At 35.8% G+C, this 18475-nt stretch overlaps 2 protein-coding genes and 1 pseudogene across 4 annotated transcripts in view; 2 read left to right on the forward strand and 1 right to left on the reverse strand.

Moving 5' to 3' along the window:
• The first annotated feature begins 232 nt into the window (after nt 1–232).
• LOC121322908 lies at nt 233–8361 on the forward strand (annotated as a pseudogene).
• Nucleotides 8362–10310: 1949 nt separating this feature from the next.
• Nucleotides 10311–17850, forward strand: LOC121322907 (cell division cycle-associated protein 7-like). 3 transcript variants are annotated; one of them, XM_041263489.1, is made up of 11 exons: nt 10311–11243; nt 12609–12731; nt 12911–13033; nt 13688–13918; nt 14124–14201; nt 14510–14541; nt 14813–14933; nt 15601–15735; nt 15932–16081; nt 16810–16946; nt 17229–17850. In XM_041263489.1, exons 1-11 carry the CDS (start codon nt 11223–11225, stop codon nt 17266–17268), a joined length of 1191 nt encoding a protein of 396 aa, XP_041119423.1. In that variant the 5' UTR covers nt 10311–11222; the 3' UTR covers nt 17269–17850. The 3 variants fall into 3 exon arrangements, with proteins under 3 accessions (XP_041119423.1, XP_041119421.1, XP_041119422.1); XM_041263487.1 differs by having other exon boundaries at nt 10316–11243; nt 14813–14969; XM_041263488.1 differs by having other exon boundaries at nt 10317–11243; nt 14813–14969; nt 17675–17850.
• Nucleotides 17639–18475, reverse strand: part of dnah9l (dynein, axonemal, heavy polypeptide 9 like) — a 65162-nt gene continuing 64325 nt past the window's right edge. Inside the window, exon 82 of the mRNA XM_041263754.1 lies at nt 17639–18399. Coding sequence (XP_041119688.1) covers nt 18152–18399 — 248 coding nt within the window. The 3' untranslated portion in view covers nt 17639–18151. The remainder of the gene's footprint in view (nt 18400–18475) is intronic.

Here is an 18475-nt window from a genome sequence, read left to right on the forward strand (position 1 = left end):
GGCTAGGGGTTATGTAACATGAGTTGGGTGCTCAACAGCAGAAAATGACTTTTTGTCAAAATGTTTGTTATTTAATTTATTTAATTATGAATTATGTTAAAGCAACCAAATATATCTAAAAAATAAAGTGTGTGTGTATATATATATATATATATATATATATATATATATATATATATATATATATATATATGTGTGTGTGTGTGTGTGTGTGTGTATATATATAGGTTGTTATACTGTATTTAATCTATATTGAAGAAGTGGTTTTAATTCATAAGATTTCAAACTGGTTACAGTTGCAACTTAAAGCTAATTTCCTGAATTTATCATATGGAAACCACCATTTGGATTAGTCTAAGATTCAATAATGCTGTCATTCCACCAGAGGGCAGTTTTCACAATTTATTATGGGGATATGCATGAGACTGTTTTAAGGAGTTCAAATATTGAGCGGTTCTTGCTGACATTAGCTTCTGGGTTAATTAGTGATCTTATTTTCCTGGTATGTCAGTATGTTTCACAAGTTTCATTGCTGCAGAATGTTTGGTAATTAACAAAACCTCAGTGTCTGCTGTGAAATGTTTTAAAGCCATGAAGTATTCATGGTGTTTTTAAGTATGAAGTTACTTTATATTTGTTGGAAATATTGTATAAGCACCATATATTTTGTATAACAATTTAACCAATCACATTGCCTCCTGCTAGTACATACATAAGTGCAGCCTACTTCAAGCACACATTTCATATGTTTTGTTAGTGTTTTTTTTTTATAATCACATTTCCTTTTCAAAATACTGTGGAATAAACATTAGACTGTTTAAACTTTGCTATTCCAAAGTTAGATTACACTGTACAACAATTTGGATTGCAATGCAGCACAACAGTTTGGCAAATATGTATTTTTATCTAGTACCAATGAATGGTGAGTGTGCAGTATGCTTAGTGGAATCACTGTTTGGTAGAATCATAATTTGTTGAATTCAACACATCTTTTCTATGTCCCCTGAATAACAAATATATATTTTGTTGCAAAACATATTTTCCATTGTAGTATTGCCATGTCTTGATATTCATGCATGGACAAAGGAGCATGTGGTAAGCATACAATATACTTTGTAAATGTAATATGTTTTAATTGGTTCCACATAACCACATGCATAAATATACTGTATATAATTATTTTTATTTTAATTAACATTTTTTGAGAGTAGATATGTTTTATTTCATTTTAATGTCGTGTTTTACATATTCACAGTATTTCTGGATGCAGCAACTATTTGGAGAAAGTAAGTTTTTAAATACAGTTAAAAAAAAAAAAGAAATGTTACAATTATTTTAATCTTTATATTTAGCTATATAGAAATCTTAATAAATAAACCACAGTAAACTGGTAATATATATATATATATATATATATATATATATATATATATATATATATATATATATATATACCAAATTACAAAACATCAAAAACTGTTTATAGCTTTAAGATATAATGATATCAGTGTTCTTTATTGAAGTGTCTTGAAGCATTGTTTGATTCCTGTTGGCCATTTTGCTGCATAATTTTTAGGGGAAAGCTTTTGTGACATGAAGAGATATGCAGATCTGTTTAAAGAAAACCACATCACAGGCAAAAGACTACTTCTGAAGGAAAGTGACATGAAGGACGTGGGGATCAAATCCAGAGGACACATTATTCATTCGAAGGTGTGATGTAGACTGTATAATACAGGCAGCACTTCAGTCATCCTTAAGCAACTCCTGTCAGTAAAGAAGCAACGTTGACCCCAGCACACTGACCTGAGCCTGTCATAGTTACCTCCATGCCAAATAAAGAGCTAGTCAGATTTAGCTTCCAGAGCCATATAGCTGTATTATTACTAAATAAAAACATTTAACTAATAAACCAGAGGGTGGAGTTTCCTAGTTGAAGTGTAATCCTTGATATTGTGTGTTTTCTTCCAGACTGAAATTGAGAAACTAACCCACGACGATTACGTGAGTCTTTCCATTTCCCTCCTTTAATGAAGGTAAGCTCAATTTCTGTTGAATCTTAAAAGCTAAATGAAAAACACCGTTTAAAAATTGAGAATTTACAACCATGCTAATACTGTAGACCACATACCGTATCAAATGTTTCAATAAAACAAGCAATTCCTCAGATTATTCGAAATGCAGATCACTGTGGTATTTGTGTTTCCTGTACTTAGGATGCTGAATCTGAAATGGAAGATGAGGCGTCAAAAATTGTGAATCTGGAGCTGGTTTTCAATTACCATTATAAACCAGAAAGTGGCCCTAAGGTATGATACATATACATATATACACACACACACACATATATATATATATATATATATATATATATATATATATATATATATATATATATATATATATATATATATGGATGAAGGCTATATTTGCACCCTGAGCCATTTGAAAACAGGCATAATATCACAGTATTGATGTCAAAAAATTCCTCTAGAGGAAAATATACTTGAACTTTTACGCATTCAACTCCTCGAGACAATCATTTTGAATTCAAACACAAAATGTCTTGTTTTCAATCACTCGACAACACCCACAGTACAGAAATGTTCATTAATGATCAACAAAATGAGAATACCTTAAAAAAAAGATGTAATGTTGGTACATTCATATCTCAGAGAAACAGGAAATTAAAACAAGGTAAAGGCAATCATCCAAATAAATCTGAAGCACTAACGGATAATTACATAGAACGGAAACACTACGCTTAAAAAACCGAACTGTACTGCTAAACCTCGTCTTCTTGAATATTAGCATCATAAGGGTATCCATGTATTATAAAAAATAATAGATGGGCCTCTTGCCCTCTTCAGTGACTTACAGGAAAACAATTCCATCTCGGGTTTCTGTGACAGTTTATAAATTACTCAACCTTCAGTCTCGTAATTTATGTAATTTATCAATCATATATATATATATATATATATATATATATATCTATATATATATATATATATATATATATATATATATATATATGTGTGTGTGTGTGTGTGTGTGTGTTTGTGTGTATTTGAGTCTGAATATTATGTTGAATTTGAAAAAGTGTAATTTTACTTAATTTTAAAGTCAAAATTTGATTTTAACAACGTCAGTATTTAAATCCACTGGATTTTAGCTCAGATGCATAGACCCCAAGAAGTTGTTTGTCTCTCTATGGATGTATGTTACTTTTTCACAATCACTGACACCTGGGTGACTGAGCTATTGAAGCTATTATATTTTAGGGATTGTTTGTCTAAGTTTCATTACAAATTAAACTAACAGGAAGTTAATTCATATAATTCTACAAATTATGAATATAACTCAATATGCATGTAACTACAGAAATTAGTACTGTGACAAATACAGGAAACAGCTTATGCATGTTTATAACAAGTTTATGCATGTATAGGGTGCTGGGTGGTGCAGTGACTTTCTCTGGGCTGGGCCACATGGGTGTTTGGTTTTTGTTCACAATAATATAAAGGTGTAGTCTGTACAATGATGTCAAGTAGAACATTAAACAACTGATACAAAATTGTAACAAAAATGCCCCTAATAAAAGGACCATTTGAAGAGGTTATCAGTGACCTCTATTTCAACTCACTGGGCCCTATTTTGAGTTGTTTTATTAATTTTAATAAAAAGTACATTTCTTGTTTTGCTCCAAAATAGGCTTCATTAAGTGCAACTGTGAATTTTTTGGCTGCAATTTTTATTTTATTAATTAATTAATTTGTTTGTTTAGCCAGGAGATGTACCCATTGAGACGAGGCCTCGTTTACAAGGGGGGTCCTGGAAGGACATTTGAGTTGCCCTTCATTTTCATTTTTTTTCTCTCATGACCGTCAAGGTCGTATTTTTTGGACCTAGAGATCTTTCATCTGTTTCCTCCGAACTTCAGTAACTGTAAATATGATTATAGGCTGTTATTGCAATTAGTCAGCCGCGCCTTTAATTGACATCCAGACGTTGGATGACATGGAGTTGCCTTTAAGTAGTTACAGTAAAGCTACGGTATGTAGTGTTTATATTTTGCAGTTCCTTAACTTCAATTAAATGCATGTAAATGTGTTCAAGCTGAAGATCCTTTTCAACCATTTGTAATTGTCTTTAGATAGCAACCGTCTTTAACCTTTCACCTTTGAAACAAATATTGAGCAGCCTCAAACCAATTTACATATTTTGCCATAACACATTCATTTCATTTTTTTTTTTTTTTTTTATTTAGTTCTTTCATCTAAAGCAATGCTTCATTTCCATTCTTCACAAATCTGGTTCTTTGTAGGGACGTCTTGTGAGAAATAAAGAAGACTGCTACTCTAGGGCTGTTTGAATATAATCAAAAATTGCCCATTTAGCCAGAAGTCATTTTCTTTTTAAAAGGCAAATGTTATTTAATCTTTCAGCTGTTCATTGTCCCAGCATAAATACTTTCTTTTCAGTGCGTTTGCCGGGCTGAAATGAGCCTGCTAATTGCCTCCCATTTCGACTGACATGTGGTGGTTTAGTGGGTAGAGAACACAGCAGGGAGAAGGAAATAGGAGGCTGAGAAAATGAGAGCTAATTATTTTCCCTGCCTCATGTCAGGTTCTATGTCAGCCTTGTTTTTACAAACTAGAAGGTTTAGCACTAAATAAAACAAACTGGCGTCATGTTTTTATATACTGGTGGTGTCATGGAAGCAGCTGCACTTCTCAAAGACAAAGTAATGCCTGCAATTGTATGGACACCATCTGACAGCCAGTGTAAGTCTCTGCTAATGAGGATATCACAGTGGTGCCAAATGAAAGGTTCTGAATTATGTATGAATCGTCATTAGAACAGCCATAGTCCTGTACATCATTACTAGACATTGTTTCTGACGGAGTGATTAAAACAACCTCCGTTCTAGACCCCAGTGCAACTTGTAAATGCTGGTTTGGGTTATTAGTGCACATCTAAGCCAGGAGCTTCCTTTGGATTTCTTTTTAGTTACAAGAAATCCCCTGGGACAATGCAAGAGTGGGTCACGACACCTTGTAGAACAGGCCGCAGTGCATTAACAGAGCTTGTGTTATCTCTGCACTGTTGTGTGTTTTTTGTTTTTGTTTTAATGTGATCCAAACACAGTATCATTCCATAAATTGTGAGGCAAACGTAGCTCAGCTGTGACCAGCGGCAAAAAATAATAGTGAAAGCTAAACTCTCTGTCTACATATCGACCTTTTTCTGGAGGCTGCTAAAGTAAAAATACCTCATTTATATTTACTGTAAGCATACAGTGGCGCACATAAGTATTGCTAACCTCACAATATCAAAAGCAAATGTTTGTGTATTTTCCTTAATATTTACACAGCTGAAGGAAATATATTTGTGTGTGTGTGTGTGTGTGTGTGTGTGTGTGTGTGTGTGTGACAACAACCTCCACAGCTTATAGTTACCTCTCTGAGGGCCTTGAGGAATCCATGGCACTATTGAATGTGTGAAGCAGGGAAGTACACTGAGTTACAGTATCTTGCTTACAAACACTGCATAAGAAATAACACTATAAACAATTGCACTTCACTTTGAAAAAAACAAACATTTGCACATTTAAAAAACATTCTTAGAGAGGTTACTGTCTCATTCTAGGCATGTGTTGCTTCAGAAGATACTTGCCTAAATCAAAAGAAATGCAGGGGGTCTTAAAATGACAAAACTTTCAGACCTTATCTAGTGGTAAACTATTCAAACAGGTCAGTTCAAGCTTACCGAAGTCTTACCATGGCAACTACTAAAATTAAACACTAATGGCACGGCTTGTGCCAGCTTCCTTTTGGGATCTTGTTCAATGTAATAAGAAGCCCTTGTAAGGGAGACTACAGCAGTAAGAGAGAAGGCTGGGATTCATCTTCTGTCCAGCTCGACAGACAGATGGGACGGGTCCTGGAGGACCAGCCCTGAGCCGCTAGCGCGGTGCTCTGATCAGCTACCTCTCCATGATCACAAGAGCTAATTAGGCAAAAGTACTTTTACACCATTTTCAATCAGAGTATTTTATTTCTGCACTGAAATACACAGTGGACAACAAGTAACACACCAGGGTCTTTTCAGTGTAGGGTGGGCTAGCTATTGGTTTTGTTATATTGTTTGGAAAATTTTAATCGCAACAATAGCCTAAAGAGTAACCAGTATTATTATTATTATTATTATTATTAGAACCATTACTTTTACAGAATCCTACAAACTAGTGTGAAAATCAGCCTGAATCATTATATATAATGTATAGTTAAGTAGGATAAAAAATAATAAATAAAAAAAAAAAAAACAACAGTGTAGCTAATGTTAATGCAACAAACTAAGACATTTGATTAATTTCTTCTGGCTGTTGCACATCAGTATCAGGGTTTTCAGTATATAGCAGTAGTAGATTGGCCCGAGGGGGGTCCCCTATATCAAGTCTTCAGGGATACCTCCCTAGGAGCCGGCATGGCTGTTAAGTGGCTATTAAGGTTTTGAGATCACATGGGGTCTGATTAGGGGCTGCACAATGGACACCAGTGAGAGCCTATATTTTTTGCTCTCTTACAAACCCAAAATAAATTGTACTCATTACAATTTCAGTTTTATGACTTTCTATTTTCCATTTTTGATGTTGGATTTACCAAATTATGTTTCTACCATACTAATATTCTATATTAGTATATATATAGTGATTGTTATACTGTATTCAATCTATATTGAAGAAGTGGTTTTAATATAATACATGGGCTTCAGTGATTTACAGGAAAATAATTCCATCTAGGGTTTCTGTGATGTCATAAATTACGAGAATGAAGGTCTCGTAGTTTATAAACTGTCACAGAAACCCGAGATGGAATTGTTTTCCTGTAACTCACTGAAGCCCATGTAATATTAATATAATTCGTGGATACCCTTGTGATGCTAATATTAAAGAAGACGAGGTTCAGCTGTACAGTGCTGTACAAACGTACTTTGTAATTATCCGTTTGTGCTTAAGCTTTATTTGGATGATTGCCTTTACCTTGTTTTAATTTACTGTTCCTCTCTATCATTTTTTTTTTAAAACATATTCTCATTTTGTTGATCATTAATGAACATTTCTGTACTGTGGGTGTTGTCAAGTGATTGAAAACTAGACATTTTGTGTTTGAATTGAAATTGATGGTCTCGAGGAGTCAAATGGGTCAAAGTTAAAGTATATCTAGAGGAATTATCACTTTCTGACGTCACTACTGTGGTATTATGCCTTTTTTTCCCGAATGGCTTAAGATGCAAACATAGCCTTCATCCATATATATAGAAAATCGCCATGTATTATACATATATGGAGCTCTCCTGACTGACAGACATCTGGTACACCACAACCATTCTGCCTGCAGAAACCAGCTGTAACCTTCTACTACACTAGATGCACCTGCACAGCTGAGTAGCTGACACACAACTGCCTGCCAAAAAAGCAAAACATTTTTACAGCTTTACAAGACAGTTTTTTTGTAGTTTTATAAGTTACGCTTTTTTGAGTTTGAATTCAGTTGCGTTAACCCCAATTCAATTACTCAATTCAAGACAATTAATGTTCCCTTCCTGTTTCAAATTATAATAGCATTACTGTTAAATGTCCTCTGGGTTGTGCTGTTGATTTAGAATATGTAAATGTGAACTCAGCTGTACACTATGTCATGTTAACATGCATTGCAAGTGTATCTTATCTTAGGTCATTTCTATTACAGCACAAAGGGTGATGCGTGAAATTAGCTTTTATTAAATTCATTTAATCAGAATAATTCAGAGGTATATAATAATTTAGTAGAAGTGTCCATACATGTGGAATGTGTTGTTAATTATGTTTCATAATTCACTCATCATGTTTTAATGTGAACAGCATTCCTTTCGATTTCAGTGTAAATCTGTGTTTAAAACGTTCAGACATACATTCTTGTTTTTCAATTGACAAAAACAAAGTTATTTGTACAAACATGTTTGTAAGCTGAAACAGACAATGACAATAACAGCAAAAAATCAACAAAAAACATGGGAGCAAAAAGTATTGCTTCCAAACAATTTTTGAATTTCCAAAAAGAATTCCAAAAGAATTCACTTACCCTTAGTTCTCCAGGGGTAGTCCAATTTGGTTCATTCCGAGTACTCTGCGTGTTCTATTTTGTTTCAACAGAATGATGTCAAGTCTCCCAAAACAACAAGACACAACCATGCTGTCAGGTGGTGTTCTGTTAGGGCTCAGGCAGGATGAGATAAGAACAGTGGAGCTTGTAATACAAACTGCTGTACCAAACACAGAAGGCAAACAAAGCAATAGATCAAACTCAAGTAAGTCTTTCTTAAAGGTATTCATAAAAAAAGCTGTATCAGACATCTAGAAGCTATGTTACAGTAATTCAAAGCAGTGACTAATTTCACCACATAGTACACTCATAATGCAGTTACTGACCAGGATCATTGTGTAGTTTGTTCAGTTAAACCAGTTTGCAATTCTTGCACTGGTTTTGGGCTTTTCATACCCATCTGCTGCTCTTCACAATACAGTGCACACATCTACATAACTGAATGTAACATGCATATTGGCTTCATATAAAATTCAGATAACAGAAAGAAGTCCATATGCACAATCCAGCAGTTCTGACTGTTGACCTATGATTTTTAAAATCCCAAATATATATATATATATATATATATATATATATATATATATATATATATATATATATATATATATAGTACTTTTAAGTTGTAGCTCCTCAGTGGATATATGACCTGAGAATAAAGCAGTTACTGATGAATACAGCACAGCAATATCACACAGCATTACCTCCTGCCAGCGGTGCCAGCGCAACTACTTTACCTCAGTTCTTAACATTCTGCGCCGATCAAGAATCATACGCAGCAGCTGTGAGGAGATCCCCTAATCGTTGTCAGGCCTCACCTTGGAATGACTCCAGAAGTTCATCCCCCAACATCAGAACTGACTAGAAAACTCTCCTTGGTGTACCTCGGCTCCAAGGGAAGCAGTCCGTCCAGCACAGCCTCAGAGAGCACTTCAGATAAAGGAAGCACAAGAGATGGATACTACTGATTATTCAGGTTTCCATTCCTAAAGTGTTTCTGGAGGGACTTACAGAGACACAAGGTCACCTACAGGAACAAAACCAGAGAGGCTCCATAGAGCTCTGCTCCATTTACCAAGGACAAATAACTGGGCCTTGGCCTCGACAAATAATCACTGGCTAATTCCAGGGACATCTTCACTAGTGGACGAAAGCAGAGGTGACACAGGCACCAAAGGTCGGTGAAGGTGGTTGGAACAAGGTTGAGCATCAGAAAAAGTCTCAGAGGCAGGACAACAAACAAACGAAAAGCAGGCCGAGGAGAGGCAGCCGTGGTCGAAGCTGATTCTGTCACTCACAGGTTGCTGCTCTCTTCAGAAACTGAAACATTACAGTTATGTTGACACTGCCTTGATGTTTCTATGTGGTCAGTCTGTCACTAGAGTGCAGTATCGTTGTACACACTAATCCAATCGCATACTGCTGTTATTTTTAACAATGGAGGTGACACCTCTAGCTTCTTAGCCACAGAATTGGTCCCTGCCTAACCTCCCCTCCTTTTCCTCCTCCATTACCAAATTGTAAGGCTTTTTAACTACCAATGCAGCTCCAGATCACTGCCATTCATACTTTATTTTTAAACTTAACTTGGCTCTATTTTTAATATGTCTGTCAGTGACTGTTCAAGCTGTTTGTCCTTGAAATCAATTCTACTGAGCTGTTATTTTATTATTGCACTGTGTTAAGATTCTTGCAGCACTGCAGACAACATATGCTGGACATTTGTTTATCCTCATGCTCTGATTATTTACATTATGGCATCTTGCAATTGTGTTCAACAGAATGTATTTGCGAGTAAATACAGTACATGAAACATGTATTCATATTATATTTAAATGTGTTAATGTTTTGAATATGTTTATTATAATTTATATACCTGATATCGCTATTTGTATTTAATATAATTATCTACCTGATGTAACTGTTTTTAACATGTCATTAGAAGAGGTTTACTACTATTTTACAGGAAGTAAAATGTTATTTATATAATCCTTTTGTAACTGTCATGTGTGTCCAGAAGTGTGCATCTTGCTTTGAATGTCTCATTAATTACTTTAGAGATGTAACTAAAAAAAAAAACAGTAAAGATATTTGTTAATTGTAGCAAGTTATCTGTGTTTATTTCATTGTCAGAATTTCAGAGCGGCATGTACTTCAAAAGACTAGATTGAAAGTCATTACATTAGTAAATCCTGGACCATGTGCATTTGTTATGCTAAAGTACTTTGTTAAACAGTTATATTTCAAACGTGTAAAACTTTCAACTACAAGTAGGAACACCATAGTCAACTACCAGTAGTCTGACATATTTATTCAGCTGTTGCATCTAAATCCAAAGAAGACGTTTTATATTCTGCAATGCAAATGCAAGTTAATCCGCTAGAACTGAACATCTACGAAATTACAAGATTACACATAATTATAGATCCATATTGAATAAAAACTATACGAAACCGCATGGCGCATTGAGGAATATGCACGACTCTGTGTTATCACTTTATTAAAAAGGAATGTTCTTGATTACACTGGTAGCTTTATAATTTTTTTTATTATTATTTCATTTTGTTTTCTCCTCCTGGTGTCATAAACTAAGTTATACAGGAAGTGTCTGAAAACCACGACTTTCTCGGCTAAACCAGGACGCCGGGTCATCCTTCCTCTATGCAAATGATCTGTCTTTCTTTTTTTTCTCAACAAAGTTCATTAAATTGGCGCCGCTAGAAAGTTCCTTTAATGTGTATATAATATAAACAACAAACACAACATAAAACCACGAAGAAGAAAAAACATGCATATCTGCTCCTATTACTAAATTTTGATCGAAATAAATAACGAGCTTTATTTAAGGTTTCTGACTAAAATGTGTTTATAAGTTATGTTTGTTTTATAGGCTCTAAGAGGACCTGGTCTAAACGCGCGAAATACTTTCTTGTGTGTCCCCCCTCTTTCGGGGGAGGGGATCGGTTCGTGCTCTGAAAAGTTTTGCAGGTTTCCCTCATAATCACAGAAACTGGAGGAGTTCAGAGAAGGACCACTCGGGAAGTACACTTTTAAAAGACACGTAATCAAGTCACTATGGGCCCTTGTCGCACTACGGTAAGATTGTGCACACTTTTCTTACTTGCAAATTGCAGAGATTGAAACATACTGTTGAAAACTAATTTGGGAGATGGGATTTGGAAAGTATTTGTCACATTGCCTTCTTTTGACTAGGTAAAGTAAAATTATTGAGTTAGTAATGTTAATTTGCACTTTAAATCGGCTTATGGTTGTTTTTTAGTCAAATTTCAGTATTTTGCATTTTAAAAAAATGTCAGATTGGAACTTACTGCCAAACTTTAAAAACTACTTTGTATTTATGTTGGGCTGCAGATGTGCACCACGTCATCTTCAGGGCTTGTTGTACCCACTGCAACTTCCATACTGAGTTTACATTGGTTGGTTGTAAATTTGTTTATTGTCGTTTGTTTATTTAATTTTTCTTCATCAATACTTAGATGTGTAACTGGTAACTTCGCATACGTTGCGGATTTAGTGTCATTTGATTGTTTTATTGTGTTTTTTTTTTTTTTAAGTGTACATGTTTTAGTTTTTTTAATAGCACGTGTGTATAAACTAGTCAGACATTACTTTTGCTGCATCTTAGAATTGCCATCATGTTAAAGGTAGGGGTGGTCACGTGGTGGAGGTCTAGCGCTGGACGCGGGAAATTGTGTCAACTCTTCTGAAGTTCAGTTGAATAAGACTCTGAGTTGTGACTTACAAATCAGTGCTGTTAACATTGTGACGATTTCAGGTAGTACTGCTCTGAAAAGTATATTTCAGATGGACTATGACCGAGTGTAAACAGGTTAGGGTACAAAGCTTACTTTGCTTTTGACACACAGGTCAGATGTTAGAGGGGGTTTGCGTTGTATGTAAAATATGTTGTTTATTTTCCCCACAGCTAAATTAAAACTTAGTTCAGTTTCAGTCACGCAGATGTAACAAAAGGAAACACCACTGCCGTCGGAATTCACTTAATTCGATTGTACGTATTTTTTGTTTAACACTACAATATATGCGACATTTTATAAAGTAAAAGCACTCCTGTATTTAAAAAAATAAAAAAAAAATAGCAAGTTGCTGTTGATGTTAAATCGGGTGAACCGTGTATTACACCACTGGGTTGCATACCAAAATGTGCATAATGAAGCTAGGGGAACGCGCTCCGACTCGGACTGATGGAACAAGGAGTTAGGTGGCTGAAAATACCGTGATTGAGTTATTAATCTGAGTTTGGGAGGCTGTCCCCTTCAATATTAGATATCAGCCTTTCAGCTCTTGCTTACTCCCGTTAAGACGTGTTTGAAAAAAAAAAAAAACTAAAATCTATAGTAGACATTTTGTTTTAAAGTAAACCGTAAACACTTTATACATATTTTAAACTAAATTGTCTTAATGCAATTTTCAACATTACAGCGGGCATCGCTTCCTGTAAAAATGAATTTGAGAAGCTTCCGAAATGTTCCTCTGGTCCCCATGGAAACATCCTCCTCTGATGACAGCTGCGACAGTTTTGGTTCAGATAACTTTTCAAACACGGTAAGCTTAAAGACATATAACTCCCCTTACCTGTACAATGTTTTGTTTTCAACCCCCTTTCGGTTTTATTTTTAAATTAGTTCTATAAACTGTATGGTTTTACATTTTATATATATATATATATATATATATATATATATATATATATATATATATATATATATTTCTTTTTTTAATAGAAGAAAAACTTCAAATCAGAGATGTTCACAGAAGAACTGGCTAAGATTTTTGATGAAGACTCGGATGACCAGTCTTTCTGTGGCTTCCAGTGCACTGAGCTTCAAGATGAAATGGGCGCAATGGTGAGTTTTCACACTTCCGTCAGATTTATGTGTTAAAGATCAATGTTAGTCTATTTCAAGGCCTTGAAACGTTTTTTCTTAAGTGGTGACTGAGTGACTTGAAAGCACTCTCCCAAAAACCTTAAAAATAGTACCTTGCATACTTTTATTTTAATGGCACTATTAGAGGGAACCAGTAAAGAGCATAGCAATTCTTTTCATCCTGTAAATTAGGCAAAGTGGTGTGAACTTTGAAGTACACCTTTTTAGAGGATGCTTTTTAAATGTCAAATCTGAGTAATCAAGTACCATTGATAAAAGGTCAACCTAAGCTAAATGGTCTGGTTTAATAAGGGTTATGTATTTAAGGTTTTTTTGTGTTTTTTTTTTTTTTTTTTTTTTTTTCAAATTCAGTTGAAAATTCTTAGTGCTGGAGGGCATTAGAATATATATTTTTTTCTGTGAGTCATTCATGGAGAATGAGGATTCTGTCAAGCTCTCAGTATTTTTTGGGTGTGAGCTGATGTCCATAACTGGCAAACTACAGTAACCCAACAGTGGTATAGTCACGAAAAATATCACTAGTTCAGTCCCTAGAAACCATGTGCACGTGGGCTTCACCTGTGGCCTAATGCATTTAACGTTTAACTGAAAATGTTCCATATTTAACTTTAGAAAGTGGAATCTGAAGATGAGTCATTTCAACCAAGAAGGCAGAGGAGGTCATCCCCATTAAAAGTAGCCCTGAAATTCCCAGTAAGGAAAGGGAACACTAGGAAGAGGACTCCTGCAAAGCCACTGTCTCCACAACAAAAGGAATCGGAGTCCGATTCGGATTCTGATGATGAAAAAAGCCCAAACTTTATAGAGAAGAGAGCCATTAATATCAAAGAGAACAAAGCTATGGTAAGCGTAGTAATTAAAACACTTTTCATAATATTATGAAATAGCTCCTGCTACCCTCGTCATAGCCAGCACTTACATTATACATGAGCAATAATATTAATGGCAAATTTACTTTTGGCATTATGAACGGCTGTTGCTTAATACTGTGTTATGTTCTTTAGTGTATTTATCAGTAATTAATTTATTTCTGGATTTTCACTTTCAGCTTGCAAAACTTATGGCTGAACTGAAGAATATGCCAGGATTTTATAATGGAAGAATGTCTCTGCCTTCAACTCCCTCTGTAAGAACTTTTTTTTTTTTAAATAAATCTTAAGACTACCAGAAGGGCATTTTGGCTCCTGCCTAGAGGGAATAAACAGATCTTTGACTAACAGAATAATGTGGAAGAATTGAAACGCAGGAAAGATGGCAAACCTGATCCGTGGAAAAGATTCAAATGAGAGAATTCTGAAGCATGTGGGAGAAGTCGGCAAAAAATAAGCTTAAGGTTTAAGGTCTTGGATAAAGTGAATAGATTGTATCCATAATTTGTATTGTATACCAATAAAATGAGTCCTTAGTAAGAACCTGCTCTTTCTGCCCCCACAGCCCAGGAGACCCAATCGGCGCTCTCTGGGAACATTACGGCGGACCCTCCTTGGGACTTTCGCCGTACGGTTTGCGGGGTATGGGCGAGCGTTTTCGATGGACTAACATGCCCGGGGGGTACTTGCGGATTAGTGGTCTCCTCCTATCGCTGGTTCTGTGTTCATATCGTAACACATCACTTTTATACTCCTGCTACCTACTTTCTTTGTATTTTTTCTCTCCCCTTCTCTCATCTTCTTTTCTTTTTCCTCTGCTTTCTTCTCGCTCTTTCTTTTCTCCCTTTTCCCCCCCCCTTTTTTTTAAAGGCCCTTGGAGGAGGAACCCTGAGCGCAGTGCCCGACCCCATACCCGCTCGCGCTCCCTGATTGACGGGCCCCCCACGCCTTCACCAGAGGAGGATAGCGACAAAGACAAGTATAGCTTGGTGAGGAAGAGGAGGACGATGGATGATGACTATCAGGCAAGGGCAATATGTAACCCATCTTGGGATGCAGGTTTCATTTCTAGTCAGGAATGTTCTACCTTTTGTCTCACTGCGCCATTTTAGGACTGAGGGACACTTTGTTAAAGCAGCATGTATTTTCATCTGATCACAGAAGTTAAAAAATATTAGTTGGGACGGGACAGGGACTGCACCAGTTAAATCCATTGACCCCATTCCATCCAGAAGATTTTATATATGTTATTGATTGTATTCCCAAGTTAATCTCAAGCTCTATAAATACACGTTTCATCTGTCTATTTGCTTTGTTTTGTTTGTTCAATTGCATATTTTTCCAAGTCCATCAACACATTTTTATACTATGTGATGTAAGATCTGAAAAGAATGAATGTACTGCCATTTAAACAATTGGAGTAGTTGTGATATCCTAAATTTTTTCCAAAATGTTCAGCCCTGTAGTTGCTCCGCCCATTCTATCTTGGGAGGAGTAACTACTGTGATTCTCTTAATCCAGCTATGGATTTGAAATAATGAAACTGAGTGCTTTTAAATTGATCGTAGTCTAGAGAATGTATATGAGTGATATGGATTTGGGTGCTTTGGTTACTGTTTACGATTATCACTGATTCCAGTTTTCCTCCCGCTGCAGGGTGAGCCACGCAGGAGAAGCTATACAGGTGCTATGACCACCCCTCACGTAGTGCGCCCAGTGGAAGAGATTACAGAGATGGAACTTGACAATATCTGCTTTAATGTCAGAGAAAAAATTTATAATCGAGCAACAGTAAGTATTTCATAGTGGTTTCCATAGCTTATTATATAAATAAAAACACAACTGTCTTTCTCTTCTACAAAAAGTGCTAAAATCAGACAGCAGTTGCATAGACTTTGTTTTGGTTGATGAATGTAAAATAATAGGTTCAAGCAAGCAGCTATATTTTTTTTTTTAACCCAGCTGGAATTTTTTTTTTCTTGGTCAGGGGTCCACTTGCCACCAGTGCCGTCAAAAAACCACCGACACAAAAACAAGCTGCCGCAATCCTGAGTGTGTGGGAGTGAGAGGACAGTTCTGTGGCCCGTGCCTCCGGAACCGCTATGGAGAAGAGGTGCGAAATGCCTTGCTGGATCCTGTAAGTACCAGACACTTTTCCTCTTTGCTATTTTAAAAATGCTTAAGTTTAATTGCACATTGCAATTTTCTTGTGCTCATGTTTGTTGTCTGTTAGCTAAGTTGGGACCCTATAAAGAATGTTAAATTATCTTAGTGACTTCTTCCAGCACAAATAATCTGCCTTATTTAAAATGAACATTCCTACCAGGGCTGTGTACTGCAGCAGTCTGATGTGAAGCCACCATGTTGCTGAGAAACTTATGGTGTTAGTGTATCATATAGTTTGTACTTTCTTGATCAAGGCATCATACTGTGATGGGGGGATGGGGGGTGCTACAGATGAAAGTTTCCCTCAATTTGAAAGTATGTATGTCTTGTTGGAGCAAAAGCTGAACTATAAACTTAACACCTCATGACAACACTCAAATGGTTTTCTTCTCCTGTAAGCAATCCTCTTCGTCTCGTTGTTTTGATGGCTACTGCAGCATGCAGATTATTTAAAGACCACAGATAATGGATGTGTGTGTGTGTGTGTGTATATATATATAAATTTAAAAAAATCCCAAAATGAATAATTGCCATAATTACATTAGTTCTGATGTGGGCAACTTGTGGTCCTAAAGCAAGCAACATGCTTTTGTAAATGTTGTAGAGCTCAAAGGATAACCAAGATTTCAATTACAGTATTCTAATCTGCATCACTGATGTGCCTTTGATCAGGAGTTAACTTAAACTGTTTTCTTATAGAACTGGCACTGCCCCCCTTGCCAAGGAATCTGTAACTGCAGCTTCTGCCGACAGCGAGAAGGGCGCTGTGCTACTGGTGTGCTGGTCTACTTGGCAAAATACCATGGATTTGACAATGTTCATGCTTACTTGAAAAGGTAATTCAATTAAGACTAACATGTAATGTAACATTAGTGGTTTCACAGACCCTGACTTGCACTAGTGTAAGTCTACTTTGCCTAAAATATTAGTTTGTCCTAGATTAGTAGTAATTGCAGTCTGTGACACCATCCATAGGTGTCCAAGATTATTGGTAATCTGGGTTTGTAAAACCTGCCTTACATGATTTAACCGATTCAGTTTGAACATTTCTTTTGAAACATGTTGCCTTTGGAAGATTGGTCGGTCAACTGAATAACTTGTGCTTTTCTTTTTTGCAGTCTTAAAAAAGAACTTGCAAATGAAGTGGATGAAAATTAAAACATCTTGTCTTGAAAAAGATGTTAAATGTTAATAATTCAATCGTTTTATATTGGATTTTGCTGTTTCTCTTAACAGATTTTTCAAGTGTCTATTTTTGCCACTTGTGTAACTTACCTATATGGTGCTTAAAATGCAAGAAACACTTTGTGCCTTTTTGTGACCAAAATTGGTTAACATTGCTCCATTCCTGTCTTTAATTCCAATGAATATGTTATTGTTGGCAGGATGTCTGTCTCTGTGTTCCTATTTGAATATTGCACAGGTTTTATTTCCAGCACTTAGGTTCTGTGTTCATGTTGAGACATGGTGCCATTTTGTTGAATATTTTAGCAAGTTGTATGTAGTAGAGTCATTGATTTTGCCTTCATTTACTGCTTTACCCCAATCTGTGTGTGTCTACTAGGCTGTAAAATTGACATTCAGAGCCACCATTCCCGCTGCAGCAAGTGCATCCAGAGTCATGAACGACTGTTTACTCTGCACTCCAGGAGGGTTCTCCTACTGAACAGGGGTAAAGCTGTGCAGGAAAAGCAAAGATTCTGCTTTCCATCAACCTATGTAAAGAAATGCTGATAACATTTACTATGTACAGTTACTATGTAGTGATTGAGATTTTAAGTTTAAAAAGGATCTCCTTTTCTATGTTTTCAGCAAAATAAAATGTGAAAATTCAATAGATGGATGTTTTATTGTACATCAATTTATACCTTACAATCTGCATTCTTTAAAACAAATTACACAACAGAACACTGCAATAAACTACCTATTGTGCTATTTTTTTTTTAAATTAACTTACAAATAAACAATTCTTCAAATGTACTGTACAGAGGTTTTAATAGCTTAAATGGGTAAGTTTTAGAACACTGAATTTTTATGTTTTCTACACACTTAAAAGCAGCGCAACACCAGCAAGAACCCATTTCGCAGGCCTTTCCTTTGTTTTTAAATAGAAAGTCCATACATATGTTGCACCTCTTAGTTTGGTTTTGTAAACCGGGCACTCATAAATGTTTCTCGTCTCTTGTCTGTCATTAGGAATCGCCCTCACAAATATTACCGGCATCATTGGGGTCAGGTCTTTCAGACGAGCTTCTGCTATGTTTCCACCCTGAGTGTCCCATCTGGCACCTGTGACGGAATGAAACAAGAATCACTCACTAACAGTATTTGCAGGCAGAATATCTGCATTATTGAACTGTGGTGG

Source organism: Polyodon spathula, chromosome 11 (assembly GCF_017654505.1).
Source record: "Polyodon spathula isolate WHYD16114869_AA chromosome 11, ASM1765450v1, whole genome shotgun sequence".
Taxonomy (NCBI): Eukaryota; Metazoa; Chordata; class Actinopteri; order Acipenseriformes; family Polyodontidae; genus Polyodon; species Polyodon spathula.